At 43.3% G+C, this 19097-nt stretch overlaps 4 protein-coding genes across 6 annotated transcripts; 1 reads left to right on the forward strand and 3 right to left on the reverse strand.

The window, feature by feature from the left end:
• Window positions 1-980: 980 nt before the first annotated feature.
• LOC6550048 (dnaJ homolog subfamily C member 22) lies at window positions 981-3263 on the reverse strand. 2 transcript variants are annotated; one of them, XM_026982303.1, is made up of 2 exons: window positions 3234-3263; window positions 981-2467 (listed from the first exon to the last, which is right to left on the reverse strand). In XM_026982303.1, exon 2 carries the CDS (start codon window positions 2447-2449, stop codon window positions 1229-1231), a length of 1221 nt encoding a protein of 406 aa, XP_026838104.1. In that variant the 5' UTR covers window positions 2450-2467; window positions 3234-3263; the 3' UTR covers window positions 981-1228. The 2 variants fall into 2 exon arrangements, with proteins under 2 accessions (XP_026838104.1, XP_001977514.1); XM_001977478.3 differs by having other exon boundaries at window positions 2881-3252.
• A 663-nt stretch (window positions 3264-3926) lies between these two features.
• Window positions 3927-5285, reverse strand: LOC6550049 (zinc finger C4H2 domain-containing protein). The gene has a single exon (XM_001977479.3). It carries the CDS (start codon window positions 4947-4949, stop codon window positions 3936-3938), a length of 1014 nt encoding a protein of 337 aa, XP_001977515.1. The 5' UTR covers window positions 4950-5285; the 3' UTR covers window positions 3927-3935.
• A 69-nt stretch (window positions 5286-5354) lies between these two features.
• On the forward strand, window positions 5355-18784 carry LOC6550051. Of its 2 annotated transcripts, none has more exons than XM_001977481.3 (9): window positions 5355-6005; window positions 11258-11969; window positions 13382-15677; window positions 15731-15857; window positions 15917-16557; window positions 16966-17061; window positions 17122-17256; window positions 17331-17854; window positions 17913-18784. In XM_001977481.3, the coding sequence occupies exons 2-9, from the start codon at window positions 11266-11268 to the stop codon at window positions 18046-18048; spliced, it is 4659 nt and encodes a 1552-aa protein (XP_001977517.1). In that variant the 5' UTR covers window positions 5355-6005; window positions 11258-11265; the 3' UTR covers window positions 18049-18784. The 2 variants fall into 2 exon arrangements, with proteins under 2 accessions (XP_001977517.1, XP_015011103.1); XM_015155617.2 differs by having other exon boundaries at window positions 11258-11843.
• On the reverse strand, window positions 10373-10875 carry LOC6550050. Its single transcript, XM_001977480.3, has one exon. The coding sequence runs from the start codon at window positions 10847-10849 to the stop codon at window positions 10517-10519; it is 333 nt and encodes a 110-aa protein (XP_001977516.1). The 5' UTR covers window positions 10850-10875; the 3' UTR covers window positions 10373-10516.
• Window positions 18785-19097: the final 313 nt, after the last annotated feature.

Genomic DNA, 19097 nt, shown 5'->3' on the forward strand with positions numbered 1-19097 from the left:
AGTGTGTGTGTGTTCGATGCCTAACAAATTGTTATTTTATTTTAAAACGTATTTTAAATATAGTCTATCCCTAAACGAAAATTGTAAAACACCTTCTTTTTTTGTAATTGAGTTTTTGTTTTTTGAGAAAGAAAAAAGAAAACGTGATAGTCTACACACGCCCACACGAAACACAAAAACAGTCACAACAAAAAAAAAAAACAAATATATAAAAATAGTCAAATTTGTAAAGATTAAAAATACTGGACCTAATGAAATATATATTTAAAAAATATATACACGATAGATCGATCAGTGCAAAAATGGAAAAACAAACAAACGAAAAGCAATTAATTAATATATAAAAATATCTTTAAACAAAAAAGCAAAAAATTTAGTAGGCAAAATGTTATATACACATTTTTTGCTCAGTATTATGTTTTAAACTAAAATTAAGCGAGTTATTGTTTCCTGTTTATATATTTTTTTTCGTAAACCCTATTTTTACGATTTTTTGTTTTCCGATTTCGAGTTTGGTTTTTTCTTCTTCTTCAACAAACTCCCTGCGATGGCAATTAATATTACAAAGAAATCAAATGATATACCATAAACACATCTACAAAACGATATATATATTTTTTTCGTTTTATTTAAACGTTTTACTTAAATATTAATGGAAAAAATACGCGCACACAACAAATTTGTGAGAAAAAAAATTACAATAAATATATTTCTTTTTTTTTTTGCTTAGTCTCGTAAGTAGTTCATTATATTATGTAAAATATATAAAATAAATAAATGAATATAAATCTAATTGAAATGAATTCTTTCACTGAGAAAAGGAAACGTGATTTGGTAATGTTTTGCTGGTCACGCGTAATTAGTTGAAGAACGAACGACACGAAAGCGCAGCTAATTTTCTATTTTTTCTACTCGCATTGGAGTTGCGCACAGTCCAGTCGATTTGACCGACTTAAACATACCCATTTCAATCAATTTTAGGGTGTTATTATTTGTTTTTATTTTTAAACGCAGTCTTGACCGTAAACAACACTGATTTAAGGTAATAAATACATGTGTAAACAAATACAGCTGAACAGCATTAGTTAATTAATATGAATAACATTTAAATAATTCGCAAATTGTGCTTTAGCTGCATTTTAGGTACTATTATTTTAACTAATCGCATTTGAAGAATCGTATTTCCTAGTCGTTATATGTACTTAGACCAGAAGGAGGACAGCTCCTCTTAAAGGACGATGGCCTCCTCCTCCTGGTACTGCTTGTTCTTGCGTCGCCGGTTGGACTTGATCTTGCTGAGCACACTGTACGCCTGCTGGATCTCGATAAATCGCTGGTGGGCCTGGGCCCGCAATCCCTCGTCCTTGACCTTGTCGGGATGGTACTCCTTGGAGAGCTTTCTGTACGCAGTGGTGATCTCTGCCTGCGAGGCGGTGGCACTTACGCCCAAGACCTTGTATGAATTGCGTTCGCCATCCACGTCCATGCTTTCGAACACCTCCTTCCAGGTCTCGTACCAGCCGTGATGCTGCGCATAGTTATAGGTGTCCTGCAGGGCTTGCTTGAGATCTGTCCACCAGGCGGAGGCCAAGAAGTTATGGATGGCCTCGTGGATGGGCACCTCGCCGCCGTCCTCGTCCGAAATGGTGCCATTGAAGTACAGGAAGCTGCCCCAGAAGGCGCAGTAGATGACCACGGCGGTGGTCAGCTTGAAGGTCCTTTCACCGGGGCTTCCCCTTCGTGGCGGAGTCCTTCGCCACTGTTTGGACAAGCCGTCAAAGGTCAGTGCCGCCACGAGGCCAGTGAGCAGTAGGGAGTAGGTCTCGTCGTATATCAGATACCTGGCCGGATACGCCAGATAGGCGGTCAACAGGCAGTGCCACCAGACACCCTGCTCCCGGCCAATGTTGCCCACAAGCCAAACGCCCAGGGACACGAACAGCGGTATCGCCCAGTGTAGGAAGCTCAGATCCCAGCCGCCAACCAGGGTCTCCGGAATGGCCATGGAGCACACCTGACCGAACAGGTGGCCGATCATCACCTGGCCGACGAATCTCTTCGAGGAGTACGGCGGTTTCGGATACGCCTGCAGCTTGGCCACGAACATCTTCACGAATTTGGGATCCTCGTTGGCATCCCGCACATACTCGGGGATCAGGAAGAGCTCGCCCATCCAGCCAATGCCCATGTAGCCACCCAGGGTGCACCACCAAATGAAGGCGTGACGATCGCGGTGCAGGTACAAATGATGCAGTCCGAAGATTCCGCCAAAAAGCCAGCATAGATAGGCTATGACCACCGATTTCTGTGGCGGCAGAGCGTTCACCTCCTTGTTACTGGACTTGCCCTGGACCTGGCCATTGGACTTAACCTTCGACGGAGATCCGCTGGCAGAATTGTTGGTCTTATTCTTTCCAGCCACTGGAGATACGGTTTGTTTGGTGCCCATGGTGTTCCAAGCGGATTACTGCAAAGGAAGAGGGCACAAATGTTAAATAAGAGCGAAAGTTCGGAAATAGTTTTTTTCTAATAAAATGGGAAAAATTTGAAAAAACATGACAACGTAATCATAGAATACAATGAATTTATATTTTTATTTATTGTTGGTAGTACGAAATTAAGCTCGACAATAAATACTTGTGAATAATATTTAGTAAAGTAACACGATTAGATGTACCACATTTAACTGATTAACGATCAGCTTTTTGTATGTCAAACACATTAGAAATTGCTCGAACTAAACCATAAAGAACGACTTAAAACACGTCTCTAATGAAAACTTCACACCGCAGGGTTTCCAGGGATATCGTTAATTATTTTTAAGTTAGTTACGGGCTTTAAATATCGCTTTTTGACCAACTTTTCGTGAGAGACACTTACCCACTCGCGATCGACCTCGATTTCTTGTGAAATTGTCGCTGCGCAGGCGCAACTTCTTGGCCACGACTGTGTGGAGGAATTGGAGAGAGGCGGAGAAAGACGCGGCGCAGAACTTTCTCTTTTCACAAATTCTACGCACGCAGCGAGAAGACAAAAAAAAATCAACAAACTGATCCACAAGAACAAAAAAAAAAGAACCTAGTGTACTGATGCGTTCAATTTGAATTGGTTCATGCTATTTTCACTAAAATTACAATTGAACAACAAAACCAAGCGCAGCAAATACGAATTTGTTGTTTTGCGGGCCGGATTAAAAAACTGAATAAAAAATCCGAACTTGTTGCTCGGCTTACCTTAGGTGTGACCAAATCCAAGGACAAGCAAAAATACCATTGATCTGAATTTTAGTACGTTGTATATATAAAATACTCTTTAGTTCACAATTGCTGTGAGGCAACAAATGTAAAATGTAAATACAGACAAAAAAAAATATTGCAACTATGTACACATAGATCAGTCATAGATATATTAAAATCCAGCTCGTTAGTTTCATTTATAACCAAAAAGAACACAATTAAAAATGAAATATTTTTATTGATTTTCGTGTTTTTGCTGCTTAATATGGCATAGTTGCATATTTTGCATGGCTTACAAGTATAAAAAGAATTTTTGTTCTCGATAATTTGACACGTTATTTGAGCTTTTAAAATACACTTAGCCTATGATTATAGTAAAAATAAAAATCAAATTCATTGGGGTTGCCAACTAAAATTGTTATGAGAATTTGTTTATGGCTGGTGTGCCATGAATAATTGCTTCAGAGATTTTCAAATACACTAATAAAGTATAAAATATAAACGTATTGCTGAATGCTTACGTTCTTTCAAAACATCTCCAACAATTATGAGCACACCCGCCTTGTGGTGTTGTAATACTTTCCATTGGGATTAATAAATAGATGAGGCAAAAAAAAACACATTCGATTTAGTGCTAACTTTCCGGAACCAGCTCCGGACTTAAGATGAGTGTAGTTGCTGGTCTTGAACGGTGGCCGATTAGTTGTTCTTCTTCTTGGGCTTCTTGGGATTGCGGGAGCGCGACTTGGCCTTGCAGAGCGGACAGATGGGCGCGTTCCGGTGGATCTGCTGGTGGCAGGACAGACAGGACTTCATGGGTGGCGGCTGCTGGCGGAGATTCACATTAAAGTCGGAGCGGAACGAGGGATGGTGGCCGATGCCGATCGAGGGCGATTGCTGTAGTCGATTGCTGGGCGGCGGCGGTGGCGGTGGTGCTGAGAAATCGCCCTTGCCCAGACGCACTGCAGCAGCAGCCGCAGCGGCGGCGGCAGCAGCACTGCCTGCTCCCGGCGGGGCGGGTGGCATGAAGGCGTGTCCAGGATTACCGCCTCCGGCTCCTCCGCCGCCCACGGATCCTGCACCACCGCCTGCAGCGCCGCCACCACCAACGCCTCCCTGTCCGCCGCCGGAGGGCAGTGCCGTCACCGTGGCCTCCGGCATCAGAGGATGCCGGGCGTGCGGACGGGCCAGCGATGAGGTCTGATTAACCGAGGCCGCCGCCGCTGCTGCAGCAGCTGCTGCTGCCGCCGATTGGGCGGCCACCTTAAGGAAATTGGTCTGGAAGCGATCCTTTGAAATGGGACTGCCCTCCTCCTCGTGAAGATCTCGCAGCGGACTAAGTCCGAGATAGTCACGGCGCATGTGATCAATCTGGTACTTCAGGGCCAGGTACTCCTCGTACACCCGGTTGGCCATGTCGAAGGAGCGCGTCTGGTTCTCCTTAGTCTGCTTGATGATGTTCTCCATGTCGTTGATGTCCGCATGGATCTGGCGCAGCTCCTCCACGTGCGACATCTTCTCCTCGAGCAGGTGCTCCATCTCCTTGCGGTACTCCTCCAGGCATTTCTCCTCGTCGTCGCTCAGCTTCACCTCCTTGATGATCCGCACCTTGAGCTTCTCCAGCGACAGGGTCTTGTCCCTGATGTCCTTGATGGCCTCCAGTTTGGCATAGTAGTGACGCTCATTGGAGCTCGATATCTCGCTGGTGGCCATTGTAGATCCAAAGCGCTCCGTGTGGTATTCTTGGACTGGAGTAATAGGTGTATTTTCGGGAGAATCTCGAGTGCTTGCTGTATTCCCCTTCCCACGGGCGAATGTTTATTTTGCACTTTTTCACTAGCCTAATGGTTCGGTGTCGGGTTTTCCTGCTGATTCTTAGGCATCTGATGTTGTTTATTGAGTCTTTTGTGTTTATCCTTTGGATCGGCGCACTTTTAATTGATTTTTTCTTTATTTATTTGATTTTTTCGCTGCTAATGCTAATACCATTTTTTTTTCTGGTATACAATGCAGTGTGACCAGGTTGTGAAAACATTTTCCCCGATTCATCACGACCAGCCGATTTATTTTCTATCGATAGCATATCGATCACAATCATAATCCATCACTATTATCACTTTTTGCAGGTATTCCCTGGTTTTCGCCGAACGGTCACACTTGGCGCGCCCCGTTATATATAGTATGCATTTGTATTTTTCGATCGGCCGCAGATCGTTCGGATCGGAAAATCCGGTTCGGCAAGCGGGCTTTGGGGCAAAACAAAGAATCTTGTTCTGGTCATTATTTTTCCATCCGCGAATTGTCAACTGTTGTTCGGCAAATAGTTGTTGTACTCCATCGGAGCCAGCAACAAAAACAACCGCGGATCGCAAGAGAGGAGAGAAAGAGAGAGAGACTGGTGCAAACAATGCGTACGGGTGCGCATGTGTGTGTGAGACATTCCGCAAGTGATTCATTCATTCCGCAAGAATAGTAAATAAATAAATAACATAAGGAGGTGCAAACTAGAACAAACAAATGGACACATTTGTGGAAATGTGTCACCAAGTGGCGGCCCTAAAATATCAGTGCAATATCAATATGTGTCGGAAATCTGCCTAGCAAGTTTTACTGACACTTTGCTTTTCGCCCACCGCTCTCTCTCTCACACTCTTTGTTTTCGTTTTTTTATTGTTGTGCTCTGTGTGTGTTTGTGTTGTGAATATAAAGCGAAGTTAAGGTGACCACGCACAAACTGCATACGAAATTTGAACAAGGAAAAAGCGAAAGGTAAGTTCGATTTGTATGCTTCTTATTTAAAGCCGCAGTTTCTTTGCGATCTCTTTTTCTGCGGGCTTCAAATTTCCATGGTATCTTCTCTCTTCAATGCGTTCTAATCAATCCGTCCGCACATACGGGCTGTGTGTCTGTGTGGGTGGGCTGGTCATTTTTAAGAGACAGCTGTGTGATAAATAATAGTAATATTTAAAGTGAATGGAATTGTTCGTATATTTGTATGCAAGCGAAATACAGCAATATTGATAACAATTTGTTTAAAAATATTTCGTTTGTATATATAATTTGTTATTCTAGTAAAGTGTCTTGGCAACCATCAGCACTTATAAAGTTAACTTTTATTTTTATTTGTTTGCGCCTTTACGCAATGTCAACAGATGTGTCTTAATAGGTCCAGAGATACTTTGGCTATGTTTATAAGACCGCTATTGCTTTGAAAACAGTTGTATTTTGAATAGTTTTTGACACACATGCATATTTCGCTTCTAACTGCTTATCGCTCCCATTTGACGATAGACTGTGTGAGCGGGACAGGTGTCATCTTTCGGCCTCTCCCCCCTCTTTCGCTCTTTTCCTCGTTTGACACATTTTGTTGCTGTTCTTAATTGTTTGGCAATTAAGTCAATTATAAACATATTAAGACAGCCGACACACATTCTCCGATTGAATTCGGTTTTCCCTTTGACTTTCGCAGAAGAATCAATAACCAAATAATCGATCAATCCAGGGAAAAGTCCGAAAATTGGGCTAAATAAATAAAAGGCTCTCAATGTCTTTTAGTTATGGTATTATAAAAAATATACAATCCATAAGTTCGTTCGGGTGCGTAAAATACGGCAAACCCGTGAGTTGACAAATATTTGATATATTCTGATCCGTAAAAGAAATTATCTTGAAAAAAAAAAAAAGCTGCTTACTCTATCTATAATACATATATTTATATTAAATAACAAGAGCTGTAATCTCCCATCTCTTCAAAAACCATACCCTATTTTAATTGCGTTTCATTGTAAAAATGTACGGCTTCGTTGACATTGCCTGAAAATCAAGTACATTAAAAGGTTTGTCAAAACAATATGGTAAAATACAATGATAAAAGTAAATCTGTAAACCTTCAATATATATTCCTAAAGATTTACCCGTTGTGCGTTGGCAGAAATAGTTCTCAAACGATCGGAACAGCTCCACACTTAGTATTCCCCTCATGATAGTCCGGCCATCGGTAATCAAGTGTCTGGGATTTACTTTACCTTACCCTCTAACGATCGTTTCGTGGATTCTTCTCTGTCTACCCGTCTTCTCTTTTCTCTGTGTGTAAATCAAATCACAAATCGATGGCAACTTACATACGACAAAAAATGCTGTCAAACAACTTGGAAATCGAGTCGCACGTCGCGAGATCGCTTAACCCCACACTGCCCCCCTGATTCTCCGATTCTTCGCACTCCCTGGTCTTATATAATTGGGGCCATGGAAGCGTTAAGTCGAGTGGGGAACTATCTGTGCCCATTTCCTCCAGTTTTTTTCGTTTCTGTATTTTTTGCACCATGAATACGATCCCGGAATGAGGGACGAACAGTTAACTCAGCTTATTTTACTGTCGCAGCTCTTATCGCACTTATAAACATAAACAAAAAGAAAAGCAAAGCTTAACGCAGTCCGTGAATAAGAGAATACACATGATGCACAGGGAAAATATCAATCATTACCAATATCTTTCTGTATCAATTTTATTCAAATTATTTCCAAGAAAGACTCTGAAAATAGTAGAACAGAGTTTACAATAGCGTGTTCTTTGAAATGCCAACTAAATGACCAAAGTTAAGTTCTTTTTGTCAGTGTACTTTCATATAGCCATTGCACTTGGTCCATGGAAACTGCTGTAATTAGCAAAATAACAATGCAACAAAAGAAGAAAAGCATAAAAACGTAAAGGGAGAACGCAAGTGATTCATGCGAATAAATGACTATCCAATTGCAAATGCGCATGAATGCATCACTTTATTTGCATGCAAACATATAAATATAAATGTGAATTAAATCCATCCGTGGTCATATTGCACATGTACACATATATACAAATATAAATATATATTTTTTTTGGTTTGGCCAAATATTATCGCAACGGATGTAAGCCTTATTAGATCGTATAATTGCTCAAAATATTGGAGCAGAGTGCGGCCGCAAAATATGATATGATATATATGATGTATTATAGTTGGCTTAAATGGCACTCAATACTCTTTATCGAAAATATCCATTGAAGAAAATATTATGGGGACCTTCTCATTTATAAATAACCATAAATCCGAGATTTCCAGACGACCATCTATTGCCGGTCATTCATAATATAAAATGGCACTCAGTTCTTTATAATTATCACTGTTGGGTGGCTCGTCGTTGTTATCGCTCTTTTTGCCCAACCATATAAATACGAATGATATCTGGACACAACGTGTATATAGAGAGTGTTTTATACTATACGCGAGTATATGACACGTATAATAAGTATGACACATTTCGGTATCTATGGGCACAATAATTGAAGAACAAATATGTAAACTAAAATATTTAGAACAAATTGCATGTTTGTTGAAGAGAGTTAAGATCTTGTTATTATAAATACAAAAAACAATACTGTTATTTTTTAGAAATCAGTTTAAAACGAATTACATTTATATAGGAAAAGTACCATTTTTATACAAAATCAGTATGCCCTAAGGTTATGAAACACTCTGTAGGTGCGAGTCCACATGGCCACAGAATTGGATAATTGAATGTGGATTCGTATTCGTGATTGTATGTGGCAAAACAATTGATTCACTTTCAGCACTCGCTTACTATACGAGTCCGAGTATCTATATATTGCCCGTTGTATGAGAGCGTAAAATTTGAAATTCGATTAATCATCGAGGAAAATACACGAAAGGCGCCATAATAGTAGGTCTAGCTGGTATTCCCGGAATACAATAAAGGGTCCGATCTAATGTGAGTCATTCATCAAGTTCATTCATCCAACTTATCCCGCTAATATGCAATATGCAAAAAAAAAAACAAGATAGAATGCTATGTTCGAGTTCCCCGACTATCAGATACCCGTTACTCAGCTAGTGGAAGTGCAAACGAGAAATTTAAACATTTTCGGGAATATCGGTAGGAATTGGGGAAAACATAATAAAATGATAAAATAATAAGTTGAGTTATGGAGTTTAGAACTTCAGCCTTAATTTTGTTGAATATCTACATCATCACTTTAAAAAATGACAAAAAAATTAAAAAAAATACATTTCTAAATTTGAATGCAGAATTTTAATATTTTTGGCAAATCGATAGAAATTTACAAGACTAATACAAAAATTTCCAAACACTTTAAAATTGTGGGCGTGGCAGTTTTACGCGACTTGTGGGCGAAAATGCTTTCTTCTGCCTGTTACATACTTTTCAACGAATCTAGTATACCCTCTTACTCTACGAGTAACGATTATAAAAAAAAAAATAAAAAAGAGAACAGAGTGCCCCGGCGACAATAACCGCCACAATGGGTTCGTTTAAGCTTTAAACGCTTATAAACAAAATCATCGAGGCTAAGGGAAGTGGACTATTGGTGGAGTGGAGGAGAACTCCCATTTGAAGTGGGGCGACCACTTAAGCGACAACGACAGCGATTCCCGGGATCCCCAGATGGTCCACTCTGTGCAATCCCATGCCAACCGACCCAATCCGAACAGATCTAATAGGCTCTGGTCTGGTCTGGTCCACTTTAGACGCTGTCAAGAGTTGAAAAGTTCAGGGAACTGCATTGGAAGGAAAACGAAACAATGGGAGGGCCCGATAAATTAAGATCATCAATGGAGCAGTGATGTAAACAACTCTCAAATGCCAGATGCTTCACTCGTTAGTTTCAAAGTTTGCTTGGGAGTAGTTGGAAATGTGATCTATCTGCATTGAGTTGCAATAACTGACGCGGCATTCATATCGCATATTAAACCATTATCTTCAAAGAGCATGTAACAAATGTATATAAAGTAAAGTAAAAACCAAAGAGAACAGTCGTCGTTTGCATCGACTATGGCATACCCGCTACCTCAAGTAAAGCATTCAGTAAGCTTACAACAACTTATTTGTTTATTTTCTATCAGACTTTCCAAGCTCGCCCTCAAAAATGAGCTGATAATTGCACTTGGGCAGTTTGGATGATGTTTATTCAAATCTCTGTTTCAATCCAACTGAATAAATAATCGACTGAAAAGCGCTGACTTTGAAAGCGGAAAGTGAAAGCGCATCTGTGAGTGGGGGAAAAAATAATGATTATCGAAGAGGCGAATATTGTTGGTCGTTCGAGAAGAAATGCAAACACGTGTCTTTAATTTCCGCACTCTCTGCATTTTTTATTTGCCTCGTTGGCACTTAATTATGTGGCCACTTAAAAATACTTGTGAATACTTGGCATGATCTAAGCGTAAATTATAAATCTAAATAAATTATGAGCTAATTGCACGGCTAGTCTAATTGGAGTAGTCCAGTCGCCTTCTGGCCAGAGCCAATCGGATGAGTCGGCGCTGCTCCAGTTCCTGCAGTTGCTGCTGGACGAGCAGGCGATGCAGTAGCTCCACTTTGGCGTACTCCTGGGCCTTTCGTTGCACCCGCTTTTGCTGCTCCTCCACAAAGGCGTCCATGGTTTTTGAGACGGCACAGGGTTCCGTGAGTTCCTTTTGCTCCTGCTCCTCCTGTGTGGTGTGATTCCAGCACTTGGTCTGGATGAACTGCAGCAGTAGGTGGATCAGATGGCACCAGAAAAGCAGTGAGGATTGATAGAATTCGGAGAGGATCGTGTACATGTCGATTGGTCAGTTAACTGGTGAGAAGTGTGAGGTTTTAAGCCGAATTCGGGATATATATAGTAAAAGAGGTTACCTGGGCAGTTCAAGCAGGTAACTGCTGGAATTCCAACGGAATACCTGTAAGAATGTATCTTCTACGGGCTAAATCCGTTAGTCCTTCGGGCCTCCTAATCAGGTAACTTTCAGGATCAATAAGTAACAAAGATCTTGGGCAGTAAAGATTTTGGGATAACCCGGTTACCTATGGCCCTTATAAGAGAGGATTATCGCGCCTTACCTAACCCATTTGCTATTTATATTAATTGTAGGGTATTCTGGTATTACGTTTTAAAGCATTTCTTTAAAACATATAATCAATTCGTTATCAATTCTGTATTAACCTATTGTGGTATCTGAACTTTCCAGGCTCAACCATGGAGCAGGCGCGTCCTGTGCCCGCTCCCCGCCGCCTCTATCCAGAGCTGCGGCCCGCCAACTACGAGAACATCGAGATCAGAACGCCCAATGGTCCTAGCAACAATATGAACCACAATAACAATAAGAAGCTCAACATAAATGCGGAGAATCTGCACGGCAATTGTGCGGAAAAGAAGCTGCCATCGAGTGGACAAAACAAGTTGATCCTGCAGGAGAACAACTCCGATAGTCAGCAGCCGATCTACGGTCCGGATGCCAATGAGAATGTCCAGGAGCCGGTGTATGCGACACCAAGGCCAGCTCCACGCCAGCGTTTCCCACCAGCGGGGGAGTCGGAGGATCCCGATCCCGAGGACGAGGATGAGGTGCCACTGAGGATTCTGCGAGCGGCACCACAAATTCCTCCCAAGCCACTTAACATCCTGCCCGACCAGCGAGCCTCGATTTGCAGCGAGTTTTCCACCACCAGTGTCCAGACGCCGGGCAAAACTGACGAGGACCGGTACGCGTCCAATGCTTCACTGGACTGCAGCGAGAGCTCCCATAGCGGCAAGTTCAAGTCGCAGTCACCCGGGTACGTAGACGCCGTCGATTCATCCATTCCGCAGTCGGATCATCCGGATCCAAACGGGAACCATCCACAGGCAGAGTCCTCCTCCGCAGAACAGTCCTCCGGGAGCCAAGATGGCGACGATGACAAGTAAACCATTGACCAACATTTCTACCCTTTGCCTTGCACTTTCCTTAGTTTTCCGATGGGTTACCCCTTTCTTGTCTCCAATGTGGAAGCTAATATCACAATATATATGTGGTTTTTGGGTAGTTTTTTGTTATTTTTTACTTTTAGATAGCACAAAATGCTTATAAAAGTTGATGCACAGACAAAAATATTGTAAAATATTTTTAAAATCCTTTTCACTTCTAATTTGTATTAACTAATCTTCTTAATTATGCAATTAGCTGTGTACTTTTATGTTTTTTTTCTCTACAATGTTTAGTAGTTCAACTTTGATATGTTTTCCTAATTTGCGGTTGTGGTTACAATAATTTGTTATATGCCAATACAGCAAAATGTTATTGCATTTAAGTAAACATTTGAAGCCAAAACAAACATCGTAAAATAATCACATTTTTGTTTCGGCATTGCTATATTTGCCTAAGTTGTTATCTGGTTTATTGAGCCTTTTTTGGAGATAATTTTTTATCGAAAGTATATCATAGGTTGCTGGTTTTTCTGTGGGTATTAGGAATTTAGATAAATAGTTTAAAACAGCGACATTTCAGCACGAATCGCTTAGTTTGATGGAGCCGAGAAGATTTATATGAACTTCCTGCTAAAGACACAGCTGTTTCACTAATCATTTACATATCGCATTGGCCCAAAAACATACCCCTAGTTTAATAGCATCTTTTCTGATTTATGCACTACACTGCGGAACTCCATTTCCCCCTATTTCGGGTATGTCTCCTCGAGATTACTTCCGCCGCCCTCTCCATCCGTAAATAAAAATGGGCTCATCAAGGGATTCGGCTCTATAAATAGCCTGGCGTCTGTTCAAGATCAATGACAAGCGGAATTGTTTAAAAATAGTAGCGCGGAAAATCTTAAGATCGTTTTTCACACCGAAATCTGAGTTTTGTGCGGTCGACAATTGTTTTCAAGATCAATCGGTAGGGAACCGCGTAGAGGAATGGAGCATTGTCGGGAATAGTCTAAATTGTATAAAAAGCTGTATCTTACATTATAACAAAGTTTTAAGGGAGGAATATTGGTAAGTTACAAGAACTCTTTATAGGAGTTTACTGGTTTTGGTTTTTTGTTTTCTTACTTTTGAAAAGTTTAAGTTTAAGTATTACCAGTAATACCTAATGGATTATATTTTGGTGTTCTTCGAATGATGTGTGGTGTTTCCGGTTTGGACTTACCTTGGTGTGCTAGATTCCCAGACTCAATCTTTGGAATGATCCCCGCCTGAACACATAGTTTATTGTGGTCTAACCAATTTAGCTTGATGTGTTTTGGATCTTAACTACTAACGCAAAAGGGAATGGCATAGTCTTTAGCACCAAAAGTCGGAATATCTAATAGATTGTGTATCTTTAACTCCCTAGTAACCTGCTTCGATCGCTGGGCACCACATCTAAGCTGCTTGGAGAAGCCATAGGCGAGCGAATCACGGTCAAGGCCAAGGGAGCCAAGAAGCGACTGGACAGGAACCTGAAGAGCTCCACGGAGGCAATCAGTACCCTTGGAACGGATGCTGGCCGGAGTTTGAAGCACGCCGGCAAGAGATTCGGCTCCAACTTCAGTCTTGGCAGGAATAAGGACAAGGTGGAAGTAGGCGTAAGGCCAGGGGGATCGGGCGAAATGGATCTGGACAGGCGGCAGACAATGCCCAATACGGAGGTCTTTAGCACGATCCAGTTCTCGAGTCCATTGAACCGAAACGGTGGACTCTCGGACCTGCGTGAAAACGAGACAAAGCTGCAAAAGCAGGAGTATCTGCGTCCGGATCCGGATCAGCAGGACGACGGCTGCTATGAGGTGCCTAAAACGCAAGGCAAACCGCCCAGCTACGACGAGGCACTGCGGTCACGTCCCTCGCCCAGTGCCTCGCCAATGTCCAGGAATCTCGCCCAGGAGGCTTCCCAATTGGTGCAGTTGCGAAACCAGCGGCAGCCGAGCAGCAGCTCCTCAAATGGCGACGAGTCGCCACGACTGCCCATGCCAGCTTTTCCTCCACCCCGCCTCTCCCAGCAACCGGAGCAGTTCCGCCTGGATGCACTGCAGCCGCCGGTGCGCCAGAAGCGTCGGAAGAACTACGAACACATCGAACTGCGACGTCCGCCCGTCGACTCCGCCAACCTGGAGGAACTCAATCGGGCTGCAGCGGCCGCAGAGCGCGAGGAATCCCTGCTGATCTCCGTCAAGAATGCTGAGGCGGAGACCAAGACACCGAAACCGGAACGCAGCGATTCGTGGGAGTTCTACGGTGAAGACGAGAACGAGAACGAGGAGGAGGATGAGGAACAGGAGGGAAGCTCCTCGCCCGAACCTGTGTACGCCAACCAGGAGGCAACCTACGGCAAGCTTTTTGAAATGGCCACAGCAGGGAGCAGTCGCAGCAATGTGCTGACCCCCAACCAGGTGGCGGAGCAGCAGCAGCTGGCCTGCATCACCGAGGATTCCGAATTGGATGCCGGCGAAGGAGCTGTGGGCGGGGTTCCCCTGCCGCAGGCCCTCATAGAGGAGTTCGACCCGCTCAGCAGCAAGAGTTCGACCCTGGCCAGGTCCAACAAAAGCAACGAGTTGCTGCTGCTCGAGCATCTGCTCGAGGAGGACACCTACGGCACGGTAAAGGCGGAGCAGGACGATGTGAGCATGTGCACCTCCGAAGAAGAGCCCACGCCGAGTGCCGCCACATCCCCTAAGCCCCAGCAGCCGCAGATAGTGCACCAGAATGCCCGTCTGCTGAGTGATAGCATGGAGAACATGTTGGACTCGGATCAGGAGCGCGCCAGAGACGAGGAGCGGGCAAAGCCCTATCTCAGCCGAATGCCAGTGTCGGCAAATAAAGCCAGTGGACCTGTGGACTTGAGCAGCGCGTCAAGGAATCGAACCAACTGGTTTGTGCCGGATAAGGCATCATGTTCCGATGTGACACCCACTGCATCTAAAACTACGGCGCCCATCGAGGGCGACAGCCCACCCACATATCTGGAAGCGATTGGAGGCAGCAAGGATGCCGCCGGCAGTCAGGAGAATCGCTCCACCATCGGCTCTCGCTTCCGGCAAACCATCAATGCCATATCCAATGTAAAACTGAAAATGGACGCCATGAAGCGAAAGGCCAGCTTCAGGGGAGCCAATCAGCGGCAGTCCGACGTGCGGGTGGCCCTGCAAATGGTGCCCAGACCCAGTTTATCGCCTTTGCTAGTCCGCTACGAGGGTCCGCTGGTTCGTTTTCCATCCGGTGTCGTGGAGGATATACTTAAGGAGATGCAGAATCGCAAGGCCATACTCAGGGAACGCCAGTTTCAGACGTTCCTCGACCAGGAGATGAAGACGCCCAGGGAGATGATACCCCTGGACACGATCACCACGCTGCAATGCGTGAGCAACAGTCGCGTCACGGACACGGCTACCCATTTCTACTGCTTCGAGATAACCACGTCACAGCCGAAGAACGGAAATGGAGCGGGGGACGTCATGTCCTCCAACCCCAATCTTCTCATGACCAGCAGCGCGTCGGGCAATGTAAAGCAGCAGCGTGTTTCTCATCTGTATGGCGTGGGCAAGGAGTCGGAACGCGGCGTCTGGATGCAAAAGATCCTCGAGAGCTTGACCAACAGCCTGCCGGTGAAGTACACTTGTCACTACTATCGCGCTGGATGGTGTTATCTTAAGGTGAGTACTTTCTTTAGCTGGATTCACGGGATTCTTATGCCATTAATCTGCAGAACTCTATCACCTCGGAGTGGAGCGGCACCTGGTTGGTGCTTCGCAAGAGCCAGCGACGCTTGATCTTCGTAAGCGAAGCCAACGGCAATGTGGAGAAGATGGATCTGCGCAAAGCACGCTGCATAGGTGAGGTGATCTTAGAACTAATCCTCGTAATATACCATTGAAACCGTATTTTGATACAGTACTGAAGGAGAGCGACGAATCCATTGACAATCTGCACGTGGAAAGCGGTCCCATGCTGATGATTGACTGCCCGCCGTATGCGGTCTACATGATCATGAGTTCCGCCCGCGAGACGAAGATCTGGAGGCACATCATCCGTGAAGTGGCCCACAACAATGGCTTCTCGCTGGGCGATCAACAGCTTACGCGGTACGATGTGCCCGTCATTGTGGACAAGTGTATCAATTTTGTGTACATCCACGGTTCCATGTCGGAGGGCATCTACCGCAAGTCCGGATCAGAGAACTCTATGCACAAGCTTATGAGCGCCTTTCGCGCGGATGCCTTCAATGTCGAGATCACCCGAAATGAATACAATGAGCACGATGTGGCCAATGTCCTCAAGCGCTTCATGCGCGATCTACCCGAACGATTGCTGGGCAAGCTGACGGATAGCTTTGTCTTCGTCACGGAGCTGGCGGTGGCCACCGAGAAGATTCCCATCTATCGCGAGCTACTTGGCCGACTCTCCGCCATCGAGCGCGAAACACTGCGGCGAATTGTCGGTCATCTGGTCTTCATTAGTTCGCAGCAGGCCAAGAACAAAATGAGTGTCCAAAACCTAACCATGATTTGGGGTCCCACGCTGCTTGCCAAGAAGGTAAATGGATTGAATTTCCATATGATATAAGCAAACTTCATAAGAGTGAACCTATATCCATAAAGTGATATGATTTACAATGAGGGGTATACATACATATATCAAGAAGAATTATTACCTAACTTGAAGCGTTAAAATCGTAGTTTATTCAAGCTTGCTTTTGATTTTCTAAGCCATTATTAATAATTTGTATTATTAGATAAGGCTATCTTATAAAACTGTTAGTAACCTAAGTACTAATTGCTTCTAAGGCAGCTAAGGCCTTCAGCTCTGGTAATACAATTTTATAAGGGACAAGAATGTATATTTTATGTATTCGGTTGCAGGTATTATTTTGGATTGGCAATGTCAACGGAGATTGAGTTTTGTGTGCAACTTTCATACTAAAAATTATAATTTTATCCACAGAGCGACGAGCTCATCTACTCGCAGAAGGAGGCGGATGTGCTCAGCGATCTAGTAGTGCTCTACAAAAATCTCTTCCCCTGCAGTACCGATGAAATTGTGAGTTGGCTAAAAATAAATATACATGTGGAATATGGTTTGAGATCTTACTACTTATAGAAACGGGAGCAAGCCATGCTGGCATGTCTGCAAAAGTATTATGCGGCGGCCGAAACGCTTAAGGATGCGGTGAAGCAGTCCGGGGACATTAAGATCTGGATCAGCCTGAATCCCAATCCTGAAAACAAAACAGAGGTGAGATTCTTTGAAATATAATAATAGTAAAATATCTGATTTTTACCAACTGCCTGTGGCTTCATATTGAGCAGGAGAAGACGCAAGTAAATGCCACCATATCGCCCACAAAAACCGCCTACGAGCTGTGTCGCGAATACTCCGCCAAGATGCAGCTGCCCACCCACCAGTTGACCCTGTACGAGGTGATCCTGAACGACAGCTTGGAGCGTCCGCTGCACCATGACACCAAGGTGTTCGATGTCATTCTGAACTGGTCCTATTGGCCGGAGGAGGATCGCAAGCATAACTACCTGGTGGTACGTCCAGTTGAGATGCTGCGCGAGATCCAGCGAGCTGTGAAAAATCTGGCCACCGTAACGCCCGGCAAGGAGCTGCGATTCGCCGACTCCAGAACGAAAACCTTTAAAACGCTTCAGTGTGAGCTGCGGGATGGAAAGATTGTGGTGTCCAAGAAGGACAAGAACGACAAAACGACCATTGTGCGGGAGATCTTCTTGCAGAGCAGCACAGCGTACCTGGGTTGCGAACGCAAACGAGACTTTCCCTGGAGTTGGGCCATCACCTTTGTGGAGCGTACGCAGGCGCAGATCATGAGGTGGGTCATCATCATCTTTGACTGCAGTGAAATAGTATAATATCATCCTATCTAACAGATCGCGAGATGCGCCATTCATTGGCCATGTCCTGGCGGGTAGCGAGTGGGTGGACCGAACCATTTGGTACTCCAGCATCTGGTACTGCTTGTACAGGGACAACATCTTGCCGCCGGCGGAGATCATCATCAAGTAAAAGTGCCCTCTCCCAGCTGCCAAACATAGATTTTAACGCCGTCTTGTGCATTTTTCTGTAGATATTCTGAATTTATTCGCAATACTTAGGGAATATATACGTTTAGCAATATTTTTACGAACAATTTCGAAAATTTTCCAATATTTCGATATTTTTCCAACGAATATAATTTTTTTTACACTTTTTTGTAAATAATCATTTTCACTGAAATACCAAATTGTACATAAGCTTAAGGAACATCAATTGTATAACTAAGTACATATATGCCCCTTGTCTTCAGCAAATCTAGCGTTTATCTACATATGTAGATATGGCGAACTATTATTTAGGCACAGCCAAACGGAGCAAATTTTAGGTTAGGTAAAGGTTTTGTAAAATGCCTAATTTTATACGTACATATATGTTTTCAATTGGTTTTGCATTTCTGTAATGTTCACTTACATTTAAAATCATTTAATTAATAAAGTTAATTTGCTTATGATTATTTTGATATAGTATAACTATCAAGTTCATGTCATTTGAAATTACGCAAGCAATTATTGAAAAGATGTATATATCTCAGCTCACATGAAAAAATTGGATTATTATTTGTTTATTAGTTTCGACTGCCAAAAATCAGCAGCTTCGAAGATGCTTTTCAATATAATTCATTAAGTGGTGGGCGAGAATGGCCAAACAATCCCAGCTATCATATTTTAGGAATTCGGATTTTTTGAACCCAGTTTCCTTGAGCTGCGATAAAACATTCAAACTGGCCAAAAGTCCGACTACGTCTACACGGTAACCCATTAAAAACGCAAGAACATTTGAATATCACTAAAATTTTGCATTTATTTCTGTTGTCTCTTGTTTTGTTTCTGTTTCATTATCCATTTTCTTAAGATTTATGTTTTTCGAGAACATTAGTTTTCTGTTTGCTTGAATTTCACATACATAGTCGATTTTGTTGTTTGTTGTACAATACATAAAAAGAAATATGCGTGTTATGTATCTATAGTATATATATACGCTTGTTATTATGTAAATACACATATAGTCGTATAGGGTGT

The sequence above is a fragment of the Drosophila erecta genome, unplaced genomic scaffold (genome assembly GCF_003286155.1).
Source record: "Drosophila erecta strain 14021-0224.00,06,07 unplaced genomic scaffold, DereRS2 tig00000126-arrow-pilon, whole genome shotgun sequence".
NCBI classification, from domain to species: domain Eukaryota; kingdom Metazoa; phylum Arthropoda; class Insecta; order Diptera; family Drosophilidae; genus Drosophila; species Drosophila erecta.